Consider the following 23,809-nt stretch of genomic DNA (forward strand, 5'->3'; position numbering starts at 1 on the left):
TTCATAACAAACCCATAAGATAGGTGCTATGATCATCTGCATTTCACTGATGAAGAGCCTGATGCCTTCCCAGAAACTCTAGTTACCCACAAGTTGACTACAAACAAAAGGACAGTCCTCCATTACACTGCTAAAACTTCTTATTTGAATAGTGACCAATGTCAAGTGAATTAAAATATGATTCAGAATCACTTAGTATTATTCAAAGAGCTAGCTTTTCTAAGAATTTCATATATTCCAGGTACTGTGCAAATACTTTTCAAGCATTAATCTTGAAAATCTTTACAGTTGTCCTCAGGCAGGGGAGGTTATCAGTCACACTCTCTAGATGGGAAAATAGCAATACAGAGAAGCTAAGCTTCTGGCCCAACGTTCCACAGAAATAATGGTAGCACCAGGACTTAACCCTGGCAGTCCGACACTGGCCATACAACTAATCATGAGGTGATGCTACCTCCTCTCACATTATTCTTATATATGAATCTTCAAAGCTTCCAATCATCTTGCCGAGTTTGTGTTGCAACCCAGTACATGAGGTTCTTTGGCTTTAAGGGACAAATCACACCTTACTTTTAACCATGAAGATGTATAAACAGTTGCAGGATAAGAATACGGTTTGCTCAGTCCCCACATAAGGACAGGAGCAAAAACACCAAGTACTTGCTTAGTTTTAAATATTTCAACAGTTACTATAGATCTATCAGGCTCCCTACACACACACACACACACAAATTCCAAGTTTTTCTCCAGTCTGGTATGTGATCGGGGAGCTCTGGTGGTGTAGTGCCTAAAGGCATTTGACTGCTAACCAGAAGGCTGGTAGTTCAAACCCACCAGCCACTCCTCAAAAGGAAGATTGGGCAATCTGCTTCCATAGAGATACCACCTCAGAAACCCAAAGAGGGGTCATTATGACTTGAATCGACTCAACGGCAGTGAGGTGTTTTTTTTTTTTTGTGGGGGGGGTATGTGATCACCAATAGTCTATGTCTGGTAAGTTTATGTTAAGCTTGGCACACAGAAGGCACACATAGCCACCATTTCCAATTCCAGCACCCACAGCAGATACAGCTAATCAATCATATTACTGTTACAGAGCCATCCTGGATCCAGAATCCTTCAACACAGCACTCTAGGTACAGCCACTTCATGACGAATCAAAATTGGTAGTCACTGCCGAATCTGTTTGCTTTGTTAATTGTATATGGTTCATACTCTTAATTCTGTTTCTAGAATAAATAACAATCCCTTTATGCTATCACATAAAGAACCAACCAGACATAATTTCACTGGTGTCTTATTAAAAGGAGATTTACTAGGTCTGAGGAAACTGTTTTCTTTGTCTGCAAAAAAAGGAGCACCTAAGACTGCAGATCCCATGGCCAGGAGAAGAAGGAATTTGTTAGGCAATAGGAATAGATGCCAATGCAAAACAGGATGGCATCACATGGCACAGATCTTATAATCTGAAAACCCACTGTCTTAGTTATCTAGTTCTGCTGTAACAGAAATACCCCATGTGGTATTTCTATAAATAGAAATTTATTTACAAATAGAAATATATTTTCTTATACTTTGTTGTTGTTGTTGTTATGTGCCGTCGAGTCGGCCCCGACTCATAGCGACCCCTGCTTGGGTTTCCGAGGCAGTATCACTACGGAAGTAGGATTGCCCAACCTTCCTTCCGAGGAGTGGCTGGTGGGTTTGAACCGCCAGCCATCTGGTTAGCAGGCAAGTGCCTTAGCCACTATGCTACCAGAGCTCTTATACTTTAGGAGGCTAGAAGTCTGAATTTAGGGTGTTGTGTTTAGGGGAAGGCTTTCTTTCCCTGATGAAGGTCCTTGTCTCTTTGAGCTTCTGCTCCTGGGTGATCTTCATGTGGCCTGACATCTCTTTTCCCCCATCTCTGATTGCTTCATCTGCTCCTTTTATATTTTGTGAGAGACTGACTGAAGACACACCTTATACTAATCCTACCTCGTTAACATAACAAGACAACCCATTCACAAATGCGATCATAATCACAGGTATAAACCAAAAAAACCAAACTCACTGGCATGGAGTCAATTCTGACTCATAGCGACCCCCTTTGGGTTTCCAAGGCAGTAAATCTTTATGGAAGTAGATTGCCCAATCTTCCTTCCGAGGAGTGGCTGGTGGGTTTCAACTGCCAACCTTCTGGTTAGCAGTCAAATGCCTTGGGCATTACACCACCAGAGCTCCTAATCCTAGGTATAGAGGTTAGGATTACAACACATATTTTGGTTGTAAAAATATTCAATCCATTACAACCATCACATCCTGTCCCTTTCAGTTTTTTTTGGGAAAAAAAAAAAAGAGAGCGATGTAATTTCTCGGAATTAAACTCTAACACAATTTAATCATTGAGGGCCTTCTATATAAACAACAGACGACACAGCAGGCAATATCTGCAATCCCAGATTTTCAAGACTCTGAAATATTATCAGATGGACTGTGCTTATCTCCACCTTGTTACAAAAGGACTCTGAATGAATCTCTTCTTCCCTCTACCATAAGAAGGTTGTAACCTTCTCAGGCCATCTAATTTAATCCAAAAGTAAGAAATAAGATGAAGGCAGAGGAATTTAGACTTGGTACGGTAGATTAAATAAGCCCTGGTGGTGGTGAAGTGCTTCGCTGCCAGTCTAAAGGTTGGAGGTTCGAACTCACCAGCAGCTCCTTGGTAAAAGACATGGCAGTCTGCTTCCATAAAGATTTACAACCTTGGAAACCCTATGTTGTTGTTGTTACGTGCCCTCAAGTCAGACCTGACTCATAGCAACTCCTCCTTGGGTTTCTGAGGCGGTATCACAACTGAAGTAGATTGCCCAACCTTCCTTCTGAGGAGTGGCTGGTGGGTTTGAACTGCCAGCTTTCTGGTTAGCAGTCAAGCGCCTTCGACACCACGCTAACCCTATGGAGCAGTTCTATTCTGTCCTATAAGTTTGCCATAAGTTGGAATCTACTGGATGGCAATGAGTTTATGATAAGTAAGAGTGAAGCACTAGAAGTTTTTGAGAAACAGAGTGGCATGGCATTTAAGGAAAGGCTCAGAGCAAAAGGTAGGATGTGAGACATTTGTGAAGAACAGAGGACTTTTGGTGGGGGGTTGGGAGGGAGACAGAAAAATTCTTTGCCAAGATCTAGGCAGGTGCTAGCTGAAGTTCTGAACTCTGGAATAATGAAAAAAAATGGGGAAATACAGCAAAAAGAATGGAGAGAAGATACCCAGTGGAAGGAAAATGGCAGACCTGATGAAGAATATGATGGTAGTGATGAAAGATATTTATAAGTCAACAATGACTCCAATGACTGACTAATGGACCTGAGGATAAAAGTAACCAGTTGCATTAGAGATACTAAAACTGATGTGATGGTGAGATGAGAGAGAGTCATGGCTTGGTGGTTAAGGATGGTGCAAACTGGCTTGAAGTCAGAGAAGGGCAGATACACTATTGGAGAAGATCAAAGGAACTGAACCTTGAAGATGGGACAAACTTGGGTTCTGCAAGAGAACTAGGAAGTAGAAAGTGTATGAATGGCATGAGAGGCCAAGAGACATTGATTTTAGTAAGTTGTAAAGCAGGACAATTTCCAAAAATTAAAACAAGGTAGCCAAAGAAATTTATGTCACTAGGAGATTGGGCAAGTTAAGGTGACAATGGAGACATTGCCACTGAATTTAATGAAAAAAAAAAAAAAAATGATGACGATGATTTGGGGGAGGTTAAGAAGAAAAGTGGCTGGTTCTTTTTGGGGAAAAAAAAAAAAGTTGAAGCTGAAGCAGAATATTCTGATTCTAGAAGCTTGGCAGCAAAAGAAGGAGCTAGAGAAGAGATGGAAGGATCGAGTCATCCAAAATTTCTCAACTACCCATTTAATATCCACATTTACCATGAACACCGATAAATGCTGGGCTCTGTCTGCTTGAATTTTTACCAAAGGTTTTCAATGGGATGTAACGTAAAAGGACAAGGGCTGGCCCTCTTTGCCCAATTGTGTATTGGCAGCTTTAAATTCTACTACTTAAGTAGTTAAAAATCTGTTCTTTTGATGAAGGGGGGAAAGTTATGAATAGAAGGCAGCACAACCTAGACCCTTTAAAAATGACTAGCATTCAGTCTCTGTAATTTACTGGGCAATAATTTCAAACTCAAACAATCATAATAGCAAGGCAGCTGAAGTCCACTGAAAGTTCAAAATGGGATATGTTCTCTTTAAAATTTTGAGAGCGACTAAATATGACAACCATCTGATGTATGAAAATTATTCACAACCAAAAACAGACAGTCTGGAAATAGCCGGGATGACTTCATTTAGGCAGAATTACCCAAATCTGTTTCTAATATACACAGTACACATAATAAATTTTTACAATATGACAAGGAAAACAAACTTAATAAAAGTTCCCAATCTTTTGTTACACAAGCATGCTATATCCACGCTATGTTTATAATAGTTTGCTCATGATATCACAGCTCAGTAACAAAGGCCCAAGCAATACAAAAACAGTTACTAGGCATGACATCAGCTCACAACTACCGTAATTACATCGGTACACAAATTTCCCAAACTGTACGTTTTCCAAACTGCTTCTAAATTTCAACGGCTGCCTTTAGACAATTACTTACAGAGTTGTCTGCAGGCTTTGAGTAATACCCGTCTTTCTTCTCTTTCCCAAGCGTCATTTCCCTTTAGAAAGTGCTTATTTCAATTACAAGCATTATTTTTCAAATATGCCCATAAACATATGTCCAAATTAGGAGACAGTGGGGTCTATTGGTTGGTGATGAGCACTAGACACCAACAACTCTGGTTCCATTCCTTTTGCCATCACAGTTTGCCAGGCTCAAGCAGTAACTCTGTTAAGAGGCAACAGAGTGTAATGTGTTAAGACCATGTAGATTCTAGAGCCATACTGTGTGAACCTGAATCCCAGCTCTGCCACTTACTGGCTGCATGCCCTTGGGCAAGTTAACTTCTCTGTGCCTCATTTCCCTCATCTATAAACGGGACTAGTAAAAGAACCTGTTGCCATAAGGTTGCTGTACAATGGTTAGCTTCTAGTAAGTACTATATAAACATTTGCTATTTTATATTATTACTATTACCTGAGATCCAGTTTTGTGTTTTAAAATCTGCTTTAAATTATCCTGACCCATGGTAAATTGCATCATTTTTCTGTTAGAGTGGGAGCTGCATCTTGGTTACAGCACGTGGGTATTGTGAAATTCAATGACTAAAGTCTGAATGAATGAATGTGTGCATGAATGAATGAATGCAACCCGTAAGTATGGCAATACACGTAGTTACAGAAGTCAATAATACTCTCTTGTAGAAATCCATTTTCATCTTATTTTTCTCATGGCTTGCTTTCATGTTCCAGAAGTTAATGCTGATAAATATCTCTAACCCAACTGGAATAATAAGCTTAGAGGGAAAAAAAGGTATCACCTTGTGATTTCTGAAGCATATTTCTCTAAGGCCCAAACTTCTGCAGCCCATCCCATATGCACGATCTTCACCTCACTGAGTTGTGTGGTCAGCTGGCTTTCCTGAATGGGCAAGGTGCCAGGGGAGTGCGACTACCCCCATTGTCACTTCTGGTCCATGGTGCTTGCACCAAATGCTGTTATTCTAGGCTTCAGGAAATTTTCTAACCACTGGACAGGGTCCAATGCTGTGTGCTAATGAGTTTCAGATTGGAGGACTTCACTTGTATGTGTCAGAACAGGGTCCCGGTTTATAGCGAGGTGGGGGCAGGGGAGAAAAGAAACACAAAAAGGAAGAAAAAACAGTAGTTAAAAAATGCTGGCTACTCAAATTGACAGGGAACGTGACCTCTGCACTTCATCAGAAATTCCTGCAGACTTACAAAATAAAGGAGTTTGCTTTTATCACACACTGTGAGACTCATATGGAAAAATGGAAAACACTACATCACTTGACCTCTGTGTGCCCCCTTTCAACCACAGACGAATATTGTGTACAAAAATTCTAAATCAACTTAAGATGTTAAAAAAAAAAAAGAAAAGAAAAGAAAAAGCTTTAATTTTCTGATTGTCTGCGTAAAGTTGACGATTACTATTTTGGTTCTTGGATTTTTGCTCAGAATGTTCACATAGGAAAAGGGCTGATAATTCCAGGAAGAGTATTTTATCACTTTGGGATTGACTGGGTGGTGGCCTCCGTCTGGTGGGCACATCATAGTCTCTACTCCCCTTGCATGGGAAAATAATGAGCAAGCCTCGCTCATCCAGGCTTGAAAGTCACCCAAGACTGAATCATGATTATTTGCTTACATTAACAGAACATTTAAAGCAATTTTAAACAACTTAAGGAAACTCCAGCCTTCTTTGCTTGGTGATTCACTTCTATGGGAAACCAAGAGGCTTTTTCTCCCTTCAAAGGGAAGCAATAGGCTAGATATCAAGACGTCTCATCATGCTATCACAGGCTATGAAAGAAGAATCTCCTTAGGAAAGTCTAACTCATATGACTTTCTTTTTTTTTTTTTTTTTTGAGTAATGAGATTACTTTAATTTTTTTTTGGGGGGGGGAGGGCACACTTGGTCCTGGGGACTTTAAAAATCCAATCCTTTCACATCCTCGAACTGTCATCAACATTTTTTCAGACGATGTCAATAAAATTGATTGCTTGCAGTTCTGAATCCTGCTCTGCACATGGAAACAATATAATTTGTTTACAAGTATTTTCGATGGGGGCAGCAAGAGAAACAAAATCTCAGCAAGCCTATCCACAACATTGCGGGGGGGGGGGCAGAGGGGCGGCGGGGAGCGGGGGTGGCAGAGAGAGGAAGAAAACCAGAAGTAAATGGTCTGAACATTACGGTACGCTGGAAACTTTGACAAAAATTCCCGATATATAAACCCTAAAGCTTACTGTTGTGCTGACTGATATGTCTTCCTGTCAGATATGAATGATGTTTCTGGAACATTAATACGTTCATTAAATTCTAACTCCCTGTACTTAAAATACTCTGTACTTTGGCTCAGAGGCATCTTGACAGCTTTGTTGTAATCATATATAGGCGGCCCCCAGACTACACAGTTGTTGAGATGCCTCACACCTACAACCAATCTGTTGCTTTTACAAGTTTAATCTAGGTATTAAGGAGCTGATTGTGGAACCACGTCGATTTGTCATCTTCAACTCAGCTGTGTATCATGGAAACCACGATGGGTGGTGACAGACTCCCATGATGCTGAGCAACCACATATACCTCTAACTCCCTATCCTGTAATGCTGAAAAATACAGCTCACTTTTTAAAAATTTTTCTTCTTTCCTCCAAAGCACAAGTGGATGACCAGCAAGGGTCCGACAGTGTTACTCCTAATTACCTTTTTTTTCCCTTCACTCTTGATCCTGTGGCTCTCATAATTAGTTACCTGGGGCTGCAATCCAATTTGAAGTGATGACAAGAAAGTGATCCATGAAAAAGTAATAAGTTAAATCCAATTTCAGCCTTCCTCTAATTAAATGCACATGGAACTAATGACTCCAACCCTAGTATTTCAGTGATAATGGTAATTAGCGAGGTGGGAGTCCTCTCTTTTTCAACACTGGAGGTGTAAACCACCAGGTAAAATGGTAGGAGCATTCTTAATTACATGTGTCATTTTGTCAGCAATTTACACATTTTTGACCAGTCAAGTATGTTTTTTTTTCCCCTTGTCCCTTCCCACCTCTTAGCCCCGACAATGATTATAACATACTATTCCATGTTTCAACACACAGAAGCTTACAAGACTCACAAGTAACTTTTATTCTATTGCTCTCCACTGTGATATATGTCTGTGCACACACACGTGTGCAAAGACAAAGCCAAAATTAAGATAATTATGCAGATTTTAGTCTTAGTAATTGAAATCCAGATAATTATAGTAGAATGGAGTTTTGCTGGTTTCATTTTATTTTTGCCTGTAATGAGGAAAATAAAATCATTTGCTTATTTATGGGAAATACTGGCACTCAGTAGGTGCTGAGTAAGTATGTATAGAAGGAAAGGCAATGATTAACTTCTTCATGGCATACTGGTTTACCTGTGGTCCTAAAAGAAACTGGCTACCTCCTAGGACAGCCAGTGGGTGCTTAGTGGTAACTCACTCTTTAAATTTCAATCTTCCCCTCCCACAAGATAGGTGGATGGCAGCGAGTTTATCACAGAAGGAGTTTGGGGCATAGTACCTAAGGCATTTGACTGCTAACTAGAAGGTTTGCAGTTCAAACCTACCAGCTGCTCCACAGAAAGAAGATGGGGCAGTCTACTTCTTTGAAGTTTTACCACCTTGAAAACCCAATGGGAGTCACTATGAGTCAGAATTGACTCGATGGCAGCCAGTTTAGTTTACAGGATAGTTTAATGACAGATATAAGTCATTCTGTGGATTCAATGACAGAGCCCAAATAAAGGGTTTGCACACTGCCTGGCACATACTGAGCACTTAATAAACATTAGATATCTATCACATTTTGCATATGGTGACAAAACCATGCTTACACATGAATTATTAGTGTCATACTTTCGTTTAAATGCTTAGATACACGTAAGGCTACCATATAATTAAATGTCTAAAATAAGATATTTTGGGGATTAGGAGGAGAAATTATTAATACATACACCCAGTCAAGAGGCAAAGATTGGGGCTTTCCTGGGCAGACTGGGACACAGGACACTATATATAGGTAAAGATGAAATAGCAAAAAACTAACTTCTTATATTTACAATTCACATCAGAATTTTGGTGGCAAGGATAAAACATAGTATTTTAGAAATAAGAAAATTGTAAGCAGGAGTTTTTAATCTGGGTCTCAAGATGAACTTCTGGAAGGTTCATGAAACCCTTGTAACTGGATGCAAATTTTGTGTGCGTGTGCACTTTTCTGGGAGGAGGGGTCACCATTTCTATCATGTTTTTAATAGAGTATGTGATCAAAGCAACTTAATAACTACTTCTAAAGTATCATTTCTATTTTACTATTTCTTATCAAGTTTATTTTTAGGATTTGGGGATTCTCCAAGGTCATGTGATAACAATGACATCTCAAAAGATACTGAAATTTCGATGCCTTAATATTAGTTTGAAGCCAGGGATGCCAATTCTAGACAACATTTAACTCTAGACATTGAAAAGAAACAGTTTGCCTTTATCTCCTGAACTATCCACTTTACTAATTCAGTGCATAGGGATGTTTTTTAAGGGTCAGTATTTCAAAACCATTCCATTTCACTATCCACAATAAAAAATTGTAGTTTCCTTTTAAAGGTTTCCTCTTACCAATTTATTCCTTAGTGAATAATGTGGAAATGATACGAGGTACTAAGATTATATGTGGCATTAATGCAAAGCAAAAATGCTGCCTAAAGCACGTTTTATATAACTGCAAATAAAAATGCTAAAAAACACCTGCTGAATCTTGTATTTTAACCTTCTCCACTTAGAGCAGAAGTCCTCATTATCATCCTGAGCTTCCAACTAGACCAAAAGGCTGACCTTACAGTTCATTTCCCTACCCTTCCATGCAGTCAAATGGCCTCCTGTGTGAGGTGCTTGTACATGATATAACCTTGGAAGGAAGGGGACAGGCAGGAGGGAAAACTATCAGATGACTGGCTTCAAGTTCAAATTCTTTCTAGACGGCCTGAGACTGTGGTCAGCTTTCCACTGCAAGCAACACACAAGCTTTACTTTCTTTCCTAACTTGCATGCTGCCAGAATACACATGTACTTTTACTTTCTTAGGAGAAAATGTGTCATTTGACTTCCTTCCAATTTATGTACTCGTGCCAACAACTAAAATGCTTAAAGAACCAAAATGAATTACTACCCAGAAATGGTGGTCAAAGTTCCAAATTTTGATCAATAAAATTGCTCATCTACTCACAAATTAATCTCTACTCAGTAAAGTTACACATTTCCAAGGTTATGAGCACACCTGCACCGTTAAGCATTTATTTTACTTGTTTAAGCAATCTTCAAAAGTATATAAATATTTATAAAAGCAAGCCTACTATTTTTACTCACATATAATTTTCTTTTTGCAGCAAAACCCTACTAATTATTTTACAATTCATAAGCATCCTGAAGGCAGGGTCTATATTCTTGACCGTTTTGTGTCTTATGGGTACCAGCACAACGCACTGCATGTTACAGCTGTTTTATAATAGGTACCAAGTTGAATTTGATTAATTCAGATCACAGTCATTTGGAATTTACAGTGGGGAGCCATTTTCCTTTATTTTTGTATCATTCATAAAAACATGCAAAGTAAATTAATGGGCCAAAAAAGGGGGCAATTTCAGATACTAAGTGGAATCTTTTTGGAGAACTTCAGAAGCACTACTGAGTTCCAATTAAAACTGAGTCTTCATTAAAAACCACAACCTCACCCAACGCTCCAACCAGTTCAGATTTGGTTTAGTTTGTGTATCTGCAAAGAATGGCATTTCTCCCTTATTTACGCTCATCTCCCTGAAATTAGTCCAAATTGGGGATGTTTGACTACATTTTCTGATCTCTATCGTGTAACCACTTATAGCCTCCTCTAACTTTCCATTTTCTTTTGTTTGTATCATCAGCCTGTGAAACTGGATAGTGCTGCCAAACATAAAGCAGGGAAGTGTGAGATATGCTTAAAATATGAGTCACAGTATATTTGGGGATTTGGGTTTCTTTTCTTTTTTTTTTTTTAACTCAAGCTATGAGCAGATCAAATCCTTCTTCCCTGTCAAGCATTCTTCTACACGGAAGGATCTGAAATTTGCTAAAACAGGTCTCTCACTGTAGTGATGAAGGGTGAGAAGATCACAAATGAACACCATTAAGATTTGCTGTAGGATTTCCCTTCTATTTTAGAGCTACTTTGCCTGAGATGTCCCAGTGAGGACATGGCAACATATATTTAAATATGAAGGTTATTCCCTCAATGAATCACTAAGTCTATATGTGTATCTTTATAACGAGGTAATACACCATGTTGCCGCTTATTAATAATTTCCCCTCTCTGTTTGTGGAAGGCCAGCCAACCTAATAAAGCTTACTAAATTCACATGACCCTACCTGACAGTGTGGAGACATTCAGCAAGAGTCTCTCAGTCTCTCCCTCTCCCTCACTCTCTCTCTCTCTCTCTCTCACACACACACACACACACACACACAAAGTCAACCAATTCTCCCTCCCTCCCACCCCCAACCAACCCTTAAAGTGGGTCTCAATTCTCTGCTTGTCAACTCCTCCGCTTAAGGGGTGGGAAGGGACTCAAGACATCTTCTTTAATAAAACCAGCATTCAAGATTGTCCCTTCTTCTCCCACTTTTTATCCAAACTGAAGTGCTGAGCAGAACATGTTAGGTTGGTTTTGATGCAGTCCTTGCCAAGTAAAAAATGAAGGCCTCTATCTCATACCCTTCTGTGTTGTGGCTAAAAACCCTTATAACGGGCAGTAAGAAAAACAGCCCTCAAAAGGAAATCCCCTGAAACTTTACTTCATATATTTAGCCCTAAAGGGACTTCATTCATCTTGGAAAAGAAGTTACCTAAAAATGCCATATGTTTTAAAAAGCAAGTATGAGTGAAAATAAGTCTACTATTTAAAAAAAAAAAATCACAAATGATATTCAATACTGAACAGCAGTGTGATCAGACAGATTGAGTTATGTGTGTAATTTTTTCTACTATCTCCAACTAAAGCTCTGCTATGTGTAAGATTTTCCCCCTAATAATACACTGCCATTTTTCCAACGCACTTGAGGTCTGTTAAATTCAAGGGGACTCACAGTATTTTTAAGGTTGGAGAGCTTCAGGAGTGAGGCAAAAAGAATGGGCAGTCATTTGAATCCCTGAGTGACAGGCTGGGCTAGCTCCCTGTATACATTAATAAATTAGAATTTTAATTGTGTCTCTGTCTGCAGGAGATGCCCCGGCACTTTAATATGTACCAACAATTGGCTATGTTATGGAATCTGCAATGTGGCCTCTGCTGCTGACCTCTGAAACACAATTCCCAGTCTGACTACGGAAACTGTTCAGTTTGATCCCTTCAACTTATTTGAATCCTGACAAATAAGCTCACAGCTGAAAGGTCAACACAGTCATATTTCATCCTCCAGAGCTGTTCTTAAGACATCTGCACAACAAAGCACTTCTCACAGCACCTGACACCGGACCTCCATGGCACTGTACCTCATTAAAAATGTCCCCGGCATTCAAACACATTAAAAGGCATATGGACTTGAGGATAGTTTGCCAAATAACTGTTTTTGGAAGTGTTAGTAAACAATGCACATTGTCATCCAACTGTTCCAATAAAGTGTCAGTGTTGTGCTAAACGTTTGCTGGAGAGTGACAATTTCCCAAGTGGATGTAAAGGGACTAGAATCTGGTGCCCAAGGTCAGTTTTCTCTTTGCAGGGTAATTTGGAAACTGGTATTGGTTCACCCTGACCTGTGATAAGTCAATGCAAGTTAGAAGTTGAGTTGACCTTACGATCAAATTAACTGGCATCAAGTTATACCCATCAATTACCATTTATCCATTCAGTCACAAAATTTCTAGTGTGAGAAACTCATCTTGGCTTCCATTTTGGGGATGCCCAACCTCACCAATAAAAGCAATGGAGCCACTTAACACCTGCATGTGTCCTACCTTGGATGTAGGCAGGAAACCCTATGTCAAATTTCTTCAAAATTTCTATCACAACTTTGGGCTCGAAATAGAAAATCTAAATTAAATTTTTATGAACTCACTCTTTATTCTACTCCATTACACCCCACCCTCAATATACCTGAAATGAGAAGTCACGAAAACTATTTTTTCTTGGTATCTTTACATAAAAGTGTTCTTATTTCACACAAATGGTTCAAAAACATTCTGAAAACTTCCACTGAAAAACAGGTGATTGATTATTCTTGTCACTCAAAAAAAGAAAAACAAAAAACCCAAACTCACTGCCATTGACTTGTTTCCAACTCACAGCAACCCACTTTGGCTTTCCCAGGTGATAAATGTTTACAGAAGTAGATTGCCCAGTTTTCCTTCCATGGAGTGGCTGATGGGTTTGAATTGCTAGCCTTCTGGTTAGCAGTCAAATGCCTTAGACACTATACCACCAGAGCTCTTTATACTTATCACTAGGTAAGATAATCCATGTACCACAGCCTCCTCAGTTCCAATAAAGCAGGATTTCTCAATTTCAATTCTCATTTTAGGCTGGATAATTTTTGGTGGGGAGGTTTTACCGTGTACTATAGCCACTCCTCGGAAGGAAGGTTGGGCAATCCTACTTCCGTAGTGATACTGCCTCGGAAACCCAAGGAGGGGTCGCTATGAGTTGGGGGCGACTCAACATATTTGAGTTACGACCAACCACACTGATGACTGTCCTTTTTTTTTTTTTTTTTTCCTCTTGATATATCTTACTATTAATAATATGTACTATAGCCACTCCTCGGAAGGAAGGTTGGGCAATCCTACTTCCATAGTGATACTGCCTCGGAAACCCAAGGAGGAGTCGCTATGAGTTGGGGGCGACTCGACGGCAAATAACAACAACAACATAGGGTATTTAACAGCATTCCTGGTTTCTACTTATTAGATGTCAGTGGTACCTTCTGCTCCTAGAGTGATGACCAAAAATGTCTCTAGACATTTTCATATGTCCCCTGGAGAATGGAATTGCCTCGAGTTGAGAACAACTGCACTAAAGCAAAGTGTGTGCGTATTCTGTTTTTACACTTATCATAAGAGAATGAGGTGACATATGAGTACTACAAACTTTTTCTCACTGATAACCTACAGCGCCTCTTAAGTAACCCAATACCTGCAACCACTCATCCTCATATAATATTGACCAATTAGTAAATCTTCTTACTCCCAACCACAAAATGCTTGATTGAATAACTATTTTTCCAAAATGTCATGCTCTCTTGGTAAACTAAAAGTACACCTTCTGCAGAAAAGTCTCATGTCTGCTTTTCAATCCTTATCAATCCAGTTCTGAATTACTTACCAGCTACCCCAAACTGTAAGATGTCATTGAAAAAAAAACAAAAAGAAGAAGAAGAAGAAAAATTGGTACCTGAAGGGCTGGTTGTTTGTCATTCCTCTTGGGGGATTTTAATCCACTAACTTGTTGTTGTTGTTGTTGTTGTTGTTGCTGCTGCTGCTGCTGCTGAAGAAGAAGCTGCCTTGCCACCTGAAGAGCCTGGAAGGAAGAAGAGAAGAACCACATTTGCATTACTGCACAGGCCCGAGGGCCTCATTCACAAAAAGGATTCCAGGATGTACACTTCAGGATTGGATCCTGACTTTCCCAATTCTAGGCAAATAAAAGCAAACAAAACTTCCCACTGGTCTAAGTTGGACAACTCTCCAGAGTTTGTTTACATCTTCTTAGATTTGGCCGACTTCATCCATAGTGCTTTGGGCACAGCAACTCGTCTAAGTAGATACTTCTTTCTATCAAAAATCTGATGCAAAATTTAAGAGTGTGAATGACCGGGACTTTGAAGAAAGATGGTAGAGAGAGGCCAGGGAAACCTGGGCAAAGACAGAAGCTCCTCCCAATTCTTCCGGGAGAAATTGGGGAGCTCAACTTGAAAGTAACATTTTCATTCCATCTGAGTCTAAACAAAGAGGAACAGCTAAGAGGTGGCCACAGGAAAAGTATTTCACTATGGAGAAGATTATTTGGGAAGAAAGAGCAAAACAGACGAGACATCCCTTGGATGATACCGATGGAACTCTGTAACAGAAAAAGTTAGCAGATTTGATCTCTGGTCATCTTAAAGACCATGTGATGAAACTTTGAACAAAACATGGCAAAATGTTCATGTCTACTACAAATGATTCTTTCAAATTTATAACATGGATTTGTTTTTATTTAAAGGTAGAAACTGGGACAAAAAAAAAAAAAAAAACAATACCAAACTCACTGCCGTTGAGTTGGATCCAACTCGTAGCGACCCTTCCTTGGATTTTCGAGACAGTATTATCACTACAGAAGTAGATTGCTCAATCTTCTTTCTGAGGAGTGGCTGGTGGGTTTGCACCACCACCCTTCTGGTTAGCAGTCAAATACCTTAGGCACCGCGCCACCAGAGCTCCTAGAAAGGTGGTATGAATTGGAGATAAAGCAAAAGGAAAACACGAGAGTCCTCCAAAGTGAAGAATGGATGAATGATACATCTTTCTGAAAGCCGTCAATAATCCCTTATGAGGACTTTCACTATCAAAGAAATTACCAAAAATAGTGGCTGGCAACACCTTACCAAAGAGGGCAACAGGATTAGCAACAGAATAATGAATTTTTCTGTAGAAAAATCACAGGAAAAGTTAGCCTTGCGTTCACTCACTTAACAACCAAGGATGTACGCATGAAAGAGGTGTCAAGAATGCTCATTAAATGATGTGTTTAGAGTCCAGAAGCAAACTGAGATTTCTTGGGAGGTAACATCAATACCAATTTCTATATGGTAGCTTATTACGTGTGCCTTAATCAAAGATGCACACACAAAAAAATCTAACACTGTTGTCTTAGAAAGCACCCATAATGGACTTCTGATGGTTGTCTATTCTTCAAAAAGAAACAGTAAGTTCATATATGTAAGGAAAAATAAAATGCACAGAGTTGCAAGAAAACGTAACAGTGACAGTGGTGCAGCGGAGGAGAGAAAAGATGACCTGGGGGTGCTGTGCATTGAACTTGGGAGAAAGGGAAAACAGAGTGCTCAAGAAGATTTTTGTTTATGAGTGGAGACCTAAAAACGTTGAATTGGCAACTGGAGCACTTTTACTAAAAGGACAAGTTTGTGAAACCAGGCTCCTAACTGTACTATTGTAGCAACAAATATTTTTAAGACACTTGGTTACGTTGAGGAGTGCCTTTGTGTTTAAGAAGCACAAAGGAAGGCAATGAACAGAAGCACAGATACATGGGGAACAAAGAAAAGATCTCGGGAAAGATGGAACCCTCCTATCACACCTCCCTACCCCACCCACTCCTCTTCTCCCAGGGAGGCCTTCTGCCTACTGAACTCACCACAACCAGCCCTTCAGATGTAATGCACAGTCTATTTCGTCTGTGAAGGGAGAGACATGTTCGAGAGAGCCTGCCTGGAAGAGCCTCGAGAAAAGGGGCTGGCTGAGAGGGGCATCTGGAAGCCAAGACGCCTGGGAGAGTTGCCTGAGACTCCAGCCTGCTGTCTCAGTGGAGGATTCACCATCACTGGACTCCGGGTTTCCTTGTCTCCTTGGAGACGCTCAGTACATGCGTAGGTGTAAAAGTGGGCAGAGTGAAGATTTCATTTATATCATATAAGAAAAATAGTCCCCTTTGCAAAGTGCCTGCCGGAGCAAAATCCTCTCCTCCTACTATATATGTTCCCTTAGCTATTCCAGATGAAGGTTTTACGGCTTTTTAATGTAGGAAAGGGAACTGTTATATATTTTAAGTGCTACCGTCAGAGTTCCCAGAGTAATAGACTGATCAGCAAGGAAGGGTCTGGATGCTAGCTGGAAAGGCAGACAGTGGGGATGTAAATGACAGTGACAATATGGTACAAAGAAAGATACTGTGGGGAAGAGAAGCAAGATTACATTTATTTAATACTAAACTACAGCAAGCAAAGAAAAATAAAGGAATGACTACTCTACAAAGTCACAAATCTTTGTTAAGTCATTTACCATGTTTCACCAAATATATGGAGAACAGGTACTCAGTTTCTAAATAACCAACTCTTTCCTCATTTTAGCAAAAGGGATGAAATTGAGTCTTTAAGAATCACATGCAGAACTATTCTTATATGAACATGTTCTCATAAATGTACTTAGGCAAAACAAAGTGGAGAAATGAAATTTGCCTTGTTTATTTAAAACGTAATTTTACTGTGGTGAAATATACAACAAAAATTTTACCTTTTAACCATTTTTAAGTGTATAATTCAGTGATGCTAATTACATTTATCATGCTGTGCAACCATCACAAACTTACTTTTTCAACAAAGGTTTACAAACTGGCAATGCACAAGGATTATGTATTTTTAAATTGCCTGGTGGAAGCCCTAGGCTTATTTTGTTAGGCTGAAGAAAAAAAAAAAAGAGTCATTTATGTATATAATGTCTTTTCCAGACACAACGTGGGGTACAGGAACCTATATAATCATATAATCATCTCTACTCTCTCACATCATTTCATACAGAACTCCAGTTAAGAAGATACTAAGAGATAAGAAATAGGCAGAAAGGGTTTAGAAACTTGTTTGAACAAGGTTTGAACACAAGGAAAACTTTAAACTATTCAAGAGAGAAGAATACAAGATGAATACAATGTGCAAATTGACCTCTAAATTTCTATCTCAAAATAAACGCCAGCTAGTAAAATAACTTCAAATATTTGAGATGGAGGTATAACACTAGTGCAAAGCATTATTAATGTTTTGTGAATTGTTATAAATTATTCCATAATAATTTCCTGGCCTTATCATGAGTATCTTAACAAAACTGGAACATAGTCTTACCAGGAACATAACCCACTGCCATCAAGTCAATTCCAACTCACAGCGACCTCCATTGGGTTTCCAAGGGTTTTTTGTTTTGTTTTTTCCATAGAGCAGCTGGAGGGTTTGAACCACCAACCTTGGGGTTAGCAGTTGAATGCCTTGCCCACTAGGCCACCAGAGCTCCTTTACCAGAAATACACAAGGGGAAAAAAAGAAAAAGATCACGTAACGTCTCAGCAAGAGTTTTAAAACCTGATTTGCTGTAATTTATAAAGTTCTTTGAAATCAAACACTGAATGGTGTTTTCCTTCCTAACTTCCATGGCATATAAATCACTATAATCTAGATTTTAAAAAGAAGGGAAACAAATGCTACTTCATGTAAAAGACTATGGATTCAGGCATTATAACACAAATCTCTGGATCTAGGATTTGTAGATAGTCAAAAACTACTATGGTCATGTTCAATGTTGGTCATTGGGAAATTTGGAATGACTAATGAATGAGATGTCCTTTGGAAATTCTACCAGAAACCCATGTTCACTGCTTGTTTCTCATGCATGTTAACCTGATACCTATTTTTCACCCATGACATGCAGTGAAATGAGATTCATCATTCATCTCAGATCCTACTGCCTGAACCTCAGAGATTATGTTTGTTCCAATAAAACTGAGGCGTGAGGATGGACTTTTCTTATTTTTATAACAATATCTCCATCACATTTAGAGAAAGGTCCCTGGATACATCCTATCTGCTGAGAAATCAGATTCTTTGAACATATATTAGTAATGTTTGTAGGTAAGTGTTTGCATGTTTGAGTGCTTGCGAGTGGAGGGGTGAGGGAATATGAGATATGAACAAAAAAAAGAAGTTCTCTTTTGAGAAGGATCAACTCAGATTCAAGTCCCACATCAATTGCTAATGACTTGAAATGACCAATCTCATCTTTGGAGACATTTTACTCTTGATGGTGGGTCCATGCTGGGTTGAGTCAACACTTTCTTTATAATAGATGTGTCAACTGTCTGCACTTACTATATTTGAGTGTCAGGCTGGGGTTACAATAGAGTTTGAGGATGTTATAGGGCAGAGATGACTGATAAAATCAGGCTCAGCTGAACACACTCACATTTACCGTTCTTCTGCAAATGAAAATAAATGTGAGCTAACAGGGAAAGGAGTCACTGAGTGGTAGGAATGCTTAACATGCTCAGCTACTAATCGAAAGGTTTGAGTCCACCCAAAGGTATCTTGGAAGAAAGGCCAGGTCATTTACTTCTGAAAAATCAGAAACCTTATAGAGCACAGTTCTACTGTAACACACATGGGGTTGCCATGAGTCAGAATCCCTGACAGCAACTGGTCTGGATTAACAGGAGGAAGGGATGGAAGGCATGCATTACCTTCATCTCTCTCTCTGCCTCAGCTGCCATTTATGTCCCATTGGGGTCATCTTATGGGGCACATGCCATGATCCACACCAGCTCTGTGTACTCACAGACAGCCAAGAGGACTAGTAATGCTTGGTTACTAGTGGGGTAAGCCAGGCTCCTGTGCTAACGGGACCTGGCTAATTGTGACACACTTCACATTTGATTGGTTCAAGATTACTTCATGCTCATCAGTGCCTTCATCTCCTTGTAAGTAAGTGCCATTTGCTCTTTACAAATTAGGTTTTATATAGACATGTTTATGACTCTTCAGCTATTTACGTGTTAAGCTCCTAGCAGGTGTTTTATATTAGGGGCTAGGTATCCCTATGTTTAGCATGTCTGTCAGGGTAGCCAACGCTCAAAAACATGCTTACTGTATTTTGAGAAACATCAAAAAGTTTACATAAAATATGGCTCAAGCAAGAACACACACACAAAGTAAGCCAGTAGAAGGGGAAAAACGTTTATAAAATTTTTCACAGATTTTATTTGGTGACGAAGCTTGAGGTAAGGACTAATACTTGGAGGTCTTCAAAAACCACGCCTACAAGGGGCAAGGTTATGGTCATTACTTGGTCACAGCCAGCTACCCAGAGGGACCAAGTAGTTGATCCTGCGGGCTTGGGACCATAGTCGCAGGGGACATCAAGCTCAATTGGCATAACATACTATACAAAACATTGTTCCACCTACCACTTTGGCGAGTAGCGACTGGGACCTTAAAAGCTAGGAAGCTGCCATCTAGATGCAACAACAGGTCTCTCCTCGTCAAGAAGAAAGAAGAAAACCAAAATTAATGGAAACAATCAGTCCTAGCGACTGGTACACCATCCGATCTGCAACCTATTCAACTATGAGACCAGAAGAACTAGATGGTGCCCAGCTACCACTGCCATCCACTTGGAAGGGATGTAGGAGATCCTACATAAAGAGGGAGAACAATGTGGTACAAAACTCAAAATCGTTTGGAGGCAAAAAAAAAAAAAAAAAAGAAGGTGGGGACCAGGTTTGCTGGTCCAATGGAGCCTGGTGTAACCTCTGAGACTATGGCCCCTAGTTGCCATTCAGTCTGGAATTGAACCCACAACTGTGGTTTCCAGCCAAACAAAGTACAGGCATGTGAGTTAAACATTTACCTCAAGTAGACACACGCCCTGGAGAGAACAATCATGGGAAAAGGAAGGGCTGCTTATGCACAGGGAGATAGCTCAGGGTGCAGAAGAGTATGAAGGGATGGACACTGGGAGGAGGTAACTATGGGGAGGAAGTGGGAGGGGAGCTGCTGCATTGTAAATTTTGGTCAATGACATGAGACAAAGTATATGTGAACTGCTGTATGATAAGTGAATTTACTCTGTAAATCTTCACCCAAATCCTAATTAAAAAAAAAATAATAATAAAATTAAAAAAATAAATAAATAAAAACTCTAAAATAGTCAAAAAAAAACCACGCCTAACTGCAATGTCCCAGGTTGAAGTCAGTCAACACTTACAACCTTAGACAAAATCCAGCCCATTGCCAATGAGCTAAGAACTACTTACTTTTTAAAATACTCACTGTCATCGAGTCAGATCCAATTCATAGCGACCCCTCATTGGGTTTCTGAGGTAGTATCACTACAGAATAGATTGCCCAACCTTACTTCCGAGGAGTGGCTGAGGGGTTTGAACCGCCAGCCTCTGGTTAGCAGTCAAATGCCTTAAGCACTATACCACCAGAGCTCCCCTTTTTAAATAGTTGGGGGAAACAAATTAAAAGAAGACCAGCATTTTGTGACATGTGAAAATGAGATGGACCTCAAATTTAAGTGTCCATAAATGAAGTTTGATTTCAACATAGCCATACTCATTAACTTATGTACTAATGGTCACCTTCATGCTCCAACAGCAAAGGTAAATTCTTGAAATACAGACTATATTGGCATGTAAAGCCTAAAATCCTTCTTAGCTGACCTTTTACAGGAAAACTTTGCCAACTCCTGTCTTAGGTTGCTATCTGTATTCTGAGATCCCTGGAGATTCCCCTGAATACAATTTTATATCAATATATAAAATTAGTTCCATGTAACCATTTTAGAATTTAGCAAAGGAGCAAGGGCCTAAAAGACCCAAGTGCTCTACTGCCAATTAGCTGTTCTTGAAGATCAAACTCAATTTTGATTTTCTGAAAAGGAACTGGGATAAGAAAACAAAACATACTTATGTGCTCCTTTAAAACTTGTTTGCAATATGGAAGGAAACGTTCTTTGTGAGTTACCAGGGGTGTGAGGAGAGGGAAGGGAACACTGCAAAAATAAATACATAATAATAATAAACAACAAAAAACTTGTTTGCAAACTTTTTAATATGTGTTTCTTTATAGCAGTTTAGAGACCGAATCACCTCAATTGGTGTGAGGTCCTGAATCATCTCAATTGGTGTGAGGTCCTGAACACCTGTAAGAAGAAAAGATACTATGTGCCTTATTAGCCAGTTGAGGGGGCTGGTTGTTTCCTGTCTGCCCTGAGAAGCTTGACATTTCCAGCTTAAAGGCTGGTTTGAGTCAGCCACCCTTCCTCTAATTTCTTTTTCTAGACTCTCCCCACCTCTCAAGATCAAACTTGCTTCTAAGATAATTTCATGGGCTAATCAACAGACATTGCATATATGGGGATGGGAGGAAAAGATAGCAAGGAAAAGCATCATAGGAAGCTTAGCAGAAAAGAAGTCATGTCCTCGCTTTTATTTCTCATCCATTATACACAATTTAAATCCATCTAGAGAGTTTTTTTCCCTTTCTCTAAACTAATTTGCTATCTTGATTCAACTCCACCAACCAGCCACTGTCTTAACATGAGCACTCATTATTTAACACAATCTTACAATTGTTCTGGAGTAAGACCTATACAGGGGCAATAATAAAGGGCCAGATGAAAAATCATTAGGGAGTCTTTAACAGTCTTCTGTGGCCCAGGCACTGCTTGATCTACTCTATGGTACTGCAAATAAAGATATGGTAGTCAATTCACTTGATTTGGGCACCAAAGCAGGTGGGGCAGACAGCAAAGCCTTTATGTCAATTGGAATATTGAATATGAATTGATGACCTGGAAGGAGAAGGTCCCATGTGACATCATCCACACTCAGTCCTGATAGCTAAGGAAAGTTTCCTATGCTTTTGGGGCTTTCAATAACAGCAGACATTTTGAGAGAGGGCATTTGTAAGGATTTCCTAAAATGTTCCAGTCTTTGCAAAGAACTTTATGAGATAATATCTAAATAGATGGTGTGGTGGTTATGCTTTTGTGTCACCTTGGCTGGGCCTGGTTGAGTGGCTGGGCAGCTGGTGGCAGTTATTCCTCATGGTGAGACTGGTAACCAACTCCATGATGGAATATACTGTGAGAAGCTGAGTAGCTGCCCCAAGGATGTGGTCTGCTTCCTGTATATAAGGAGAAGCCTTGGGGAATGGTCTCTAGCTTATGGCATGCTTGGAACCAGCATGTAGCTGTGTCATTGTTCAGCAGCCTGCCATGCTCTGCTGACCTTGGGACTTACAATGGACTTGAATTAATGGCCTGCCGTGTGGTTTGGTAACATTGAAACTGTGCCATTTTATTTGTGGACCTTGGACTTGTTAGCCTCAGCAGCCAGTAGCTGCCTGAGTGAAGAGATGCCTCTACCTTCAGTGGGCCAGGAGCAAGAGGCCGAGCCGAAGCCCAAGGTCGAAGGGCTTTCACCCAGCCCCAAGAGCCTGGCACTTTGAACTTGGACATAAAACCTCCAAACTATGAGAGAATAAACTCCTGTTTGTTAAGGCTATCCCATTTGTGGTATATTCTTGTCAGAGTAGCATTAAGTAACCAGAACAGACAGTGAAAATTTGGAGAAGAGACAGCCCTGCCCCTATGGGACTCCAACATTATGTTAAAAAAAGGGATAGGAAATGGAATAGTCAAAGCTCCCAGTCAGCATCATTGCCCTAACTCCAGAAGGTCACACAGCCCATGGGTCACGCAGCATCATCTCCGTGTGTGGGGCGAGATGAGGCCATGACAAAGCATCCCTTCCAGCCCCTGGACCATGGCAGGCTTTCTATCATCTTCCAATAGCCTGAACCTCCATTTTCTACATCTACTTCCAATACTGGGTTTCACATATCCTTACTAATGTGAGCTCATGTTCTTTAAGCTACATGTAGTTATCAGTGCAATGATGCCTCTTATTTATCCTCATTTTTCTTTTACTGTAAAATTTCACAAAGACGTGAGCATAAGTAATTTGTATTTTTTGTTTTTAATGCCAGTAATCTATCTATTAGAGTATATATTTTTTAGGGAGAAAAGAAAGCAAATGGTGTATTTTTTTTCTTCTTCTTTTTTTTAAAGGGATGAAGTGGGGACAGAATTGTGCAACTATGCTCTGGTTCCAGGCCAGGATTTGCCAACGTCAGCACAGTGGGCTCAAAAGTCATCCTAGGCAATGACCACAGGAGATATTGACACACGGTAATATCAGTCAGGAGGGGACATTTGCTGCATGTGCCGCCCCTGAAGAAAACTTAGGAAACAGAAGAGGGTTGAAAACAAAACAAGAAACAGTTGCTGTTGAGTTGACTCTGATCATGGCGACATCATGTGGGTCAGAATAGGACTGTGCTTTCATAGGGTTTTCAATGGCTGAGCTCTTTTGGAAGTAGACCACCAGACCTTTCTTCTGCCTAAGGGTAGATTTGAACTGCCAAGCTTTCAGTTAGCAGCTGAGCACATTAACTGTCTGCACTAACCAGGCACTCTGAGAAGGGCTGTTATTGTTAGTCTCCATCAAGTCAATTTGTGACCCACAGCAAGCCCAT

The 23,809-nt window shown here is 39.9% G+C and overlaps 1 protein-coding gene across 1 annotated transcript in view; it reads right to left on the reverse strand.

Annotated features, from left to right (window-relative positions):
* FOXP1 (forkhead box P1) overlaps positions 1 to 23,809 on the reverse strand; it is a 283,446-nt gene that overhangs the window by 169,615 nt on the left and 90,022 nt on the right. The window contains 1 exon segment of the mRNA XM_042781677.1: positions 14,122 to 14,247. Coding sequence (XP_042637611.1) covers positions 14,122 to 14,247 — 126 coding nt within the window.

The sequence above is a fragment of the Orycteropus afer genome, unplaced genomic scaffold (assembly GCF_000298275.1).
Source record: "Orycteropus afer afer isolate SDZICR_OR568_19922 unplaced genomic scaffold, OryAfe1.0 scaffold00149, whole genome shotgun sequence".
NCBI lineage: Eukaryota > Metazoa > Chordata > Mammalia > Tubulidentata > Orycteropodidae > Orycteropus > Orycteropus afer.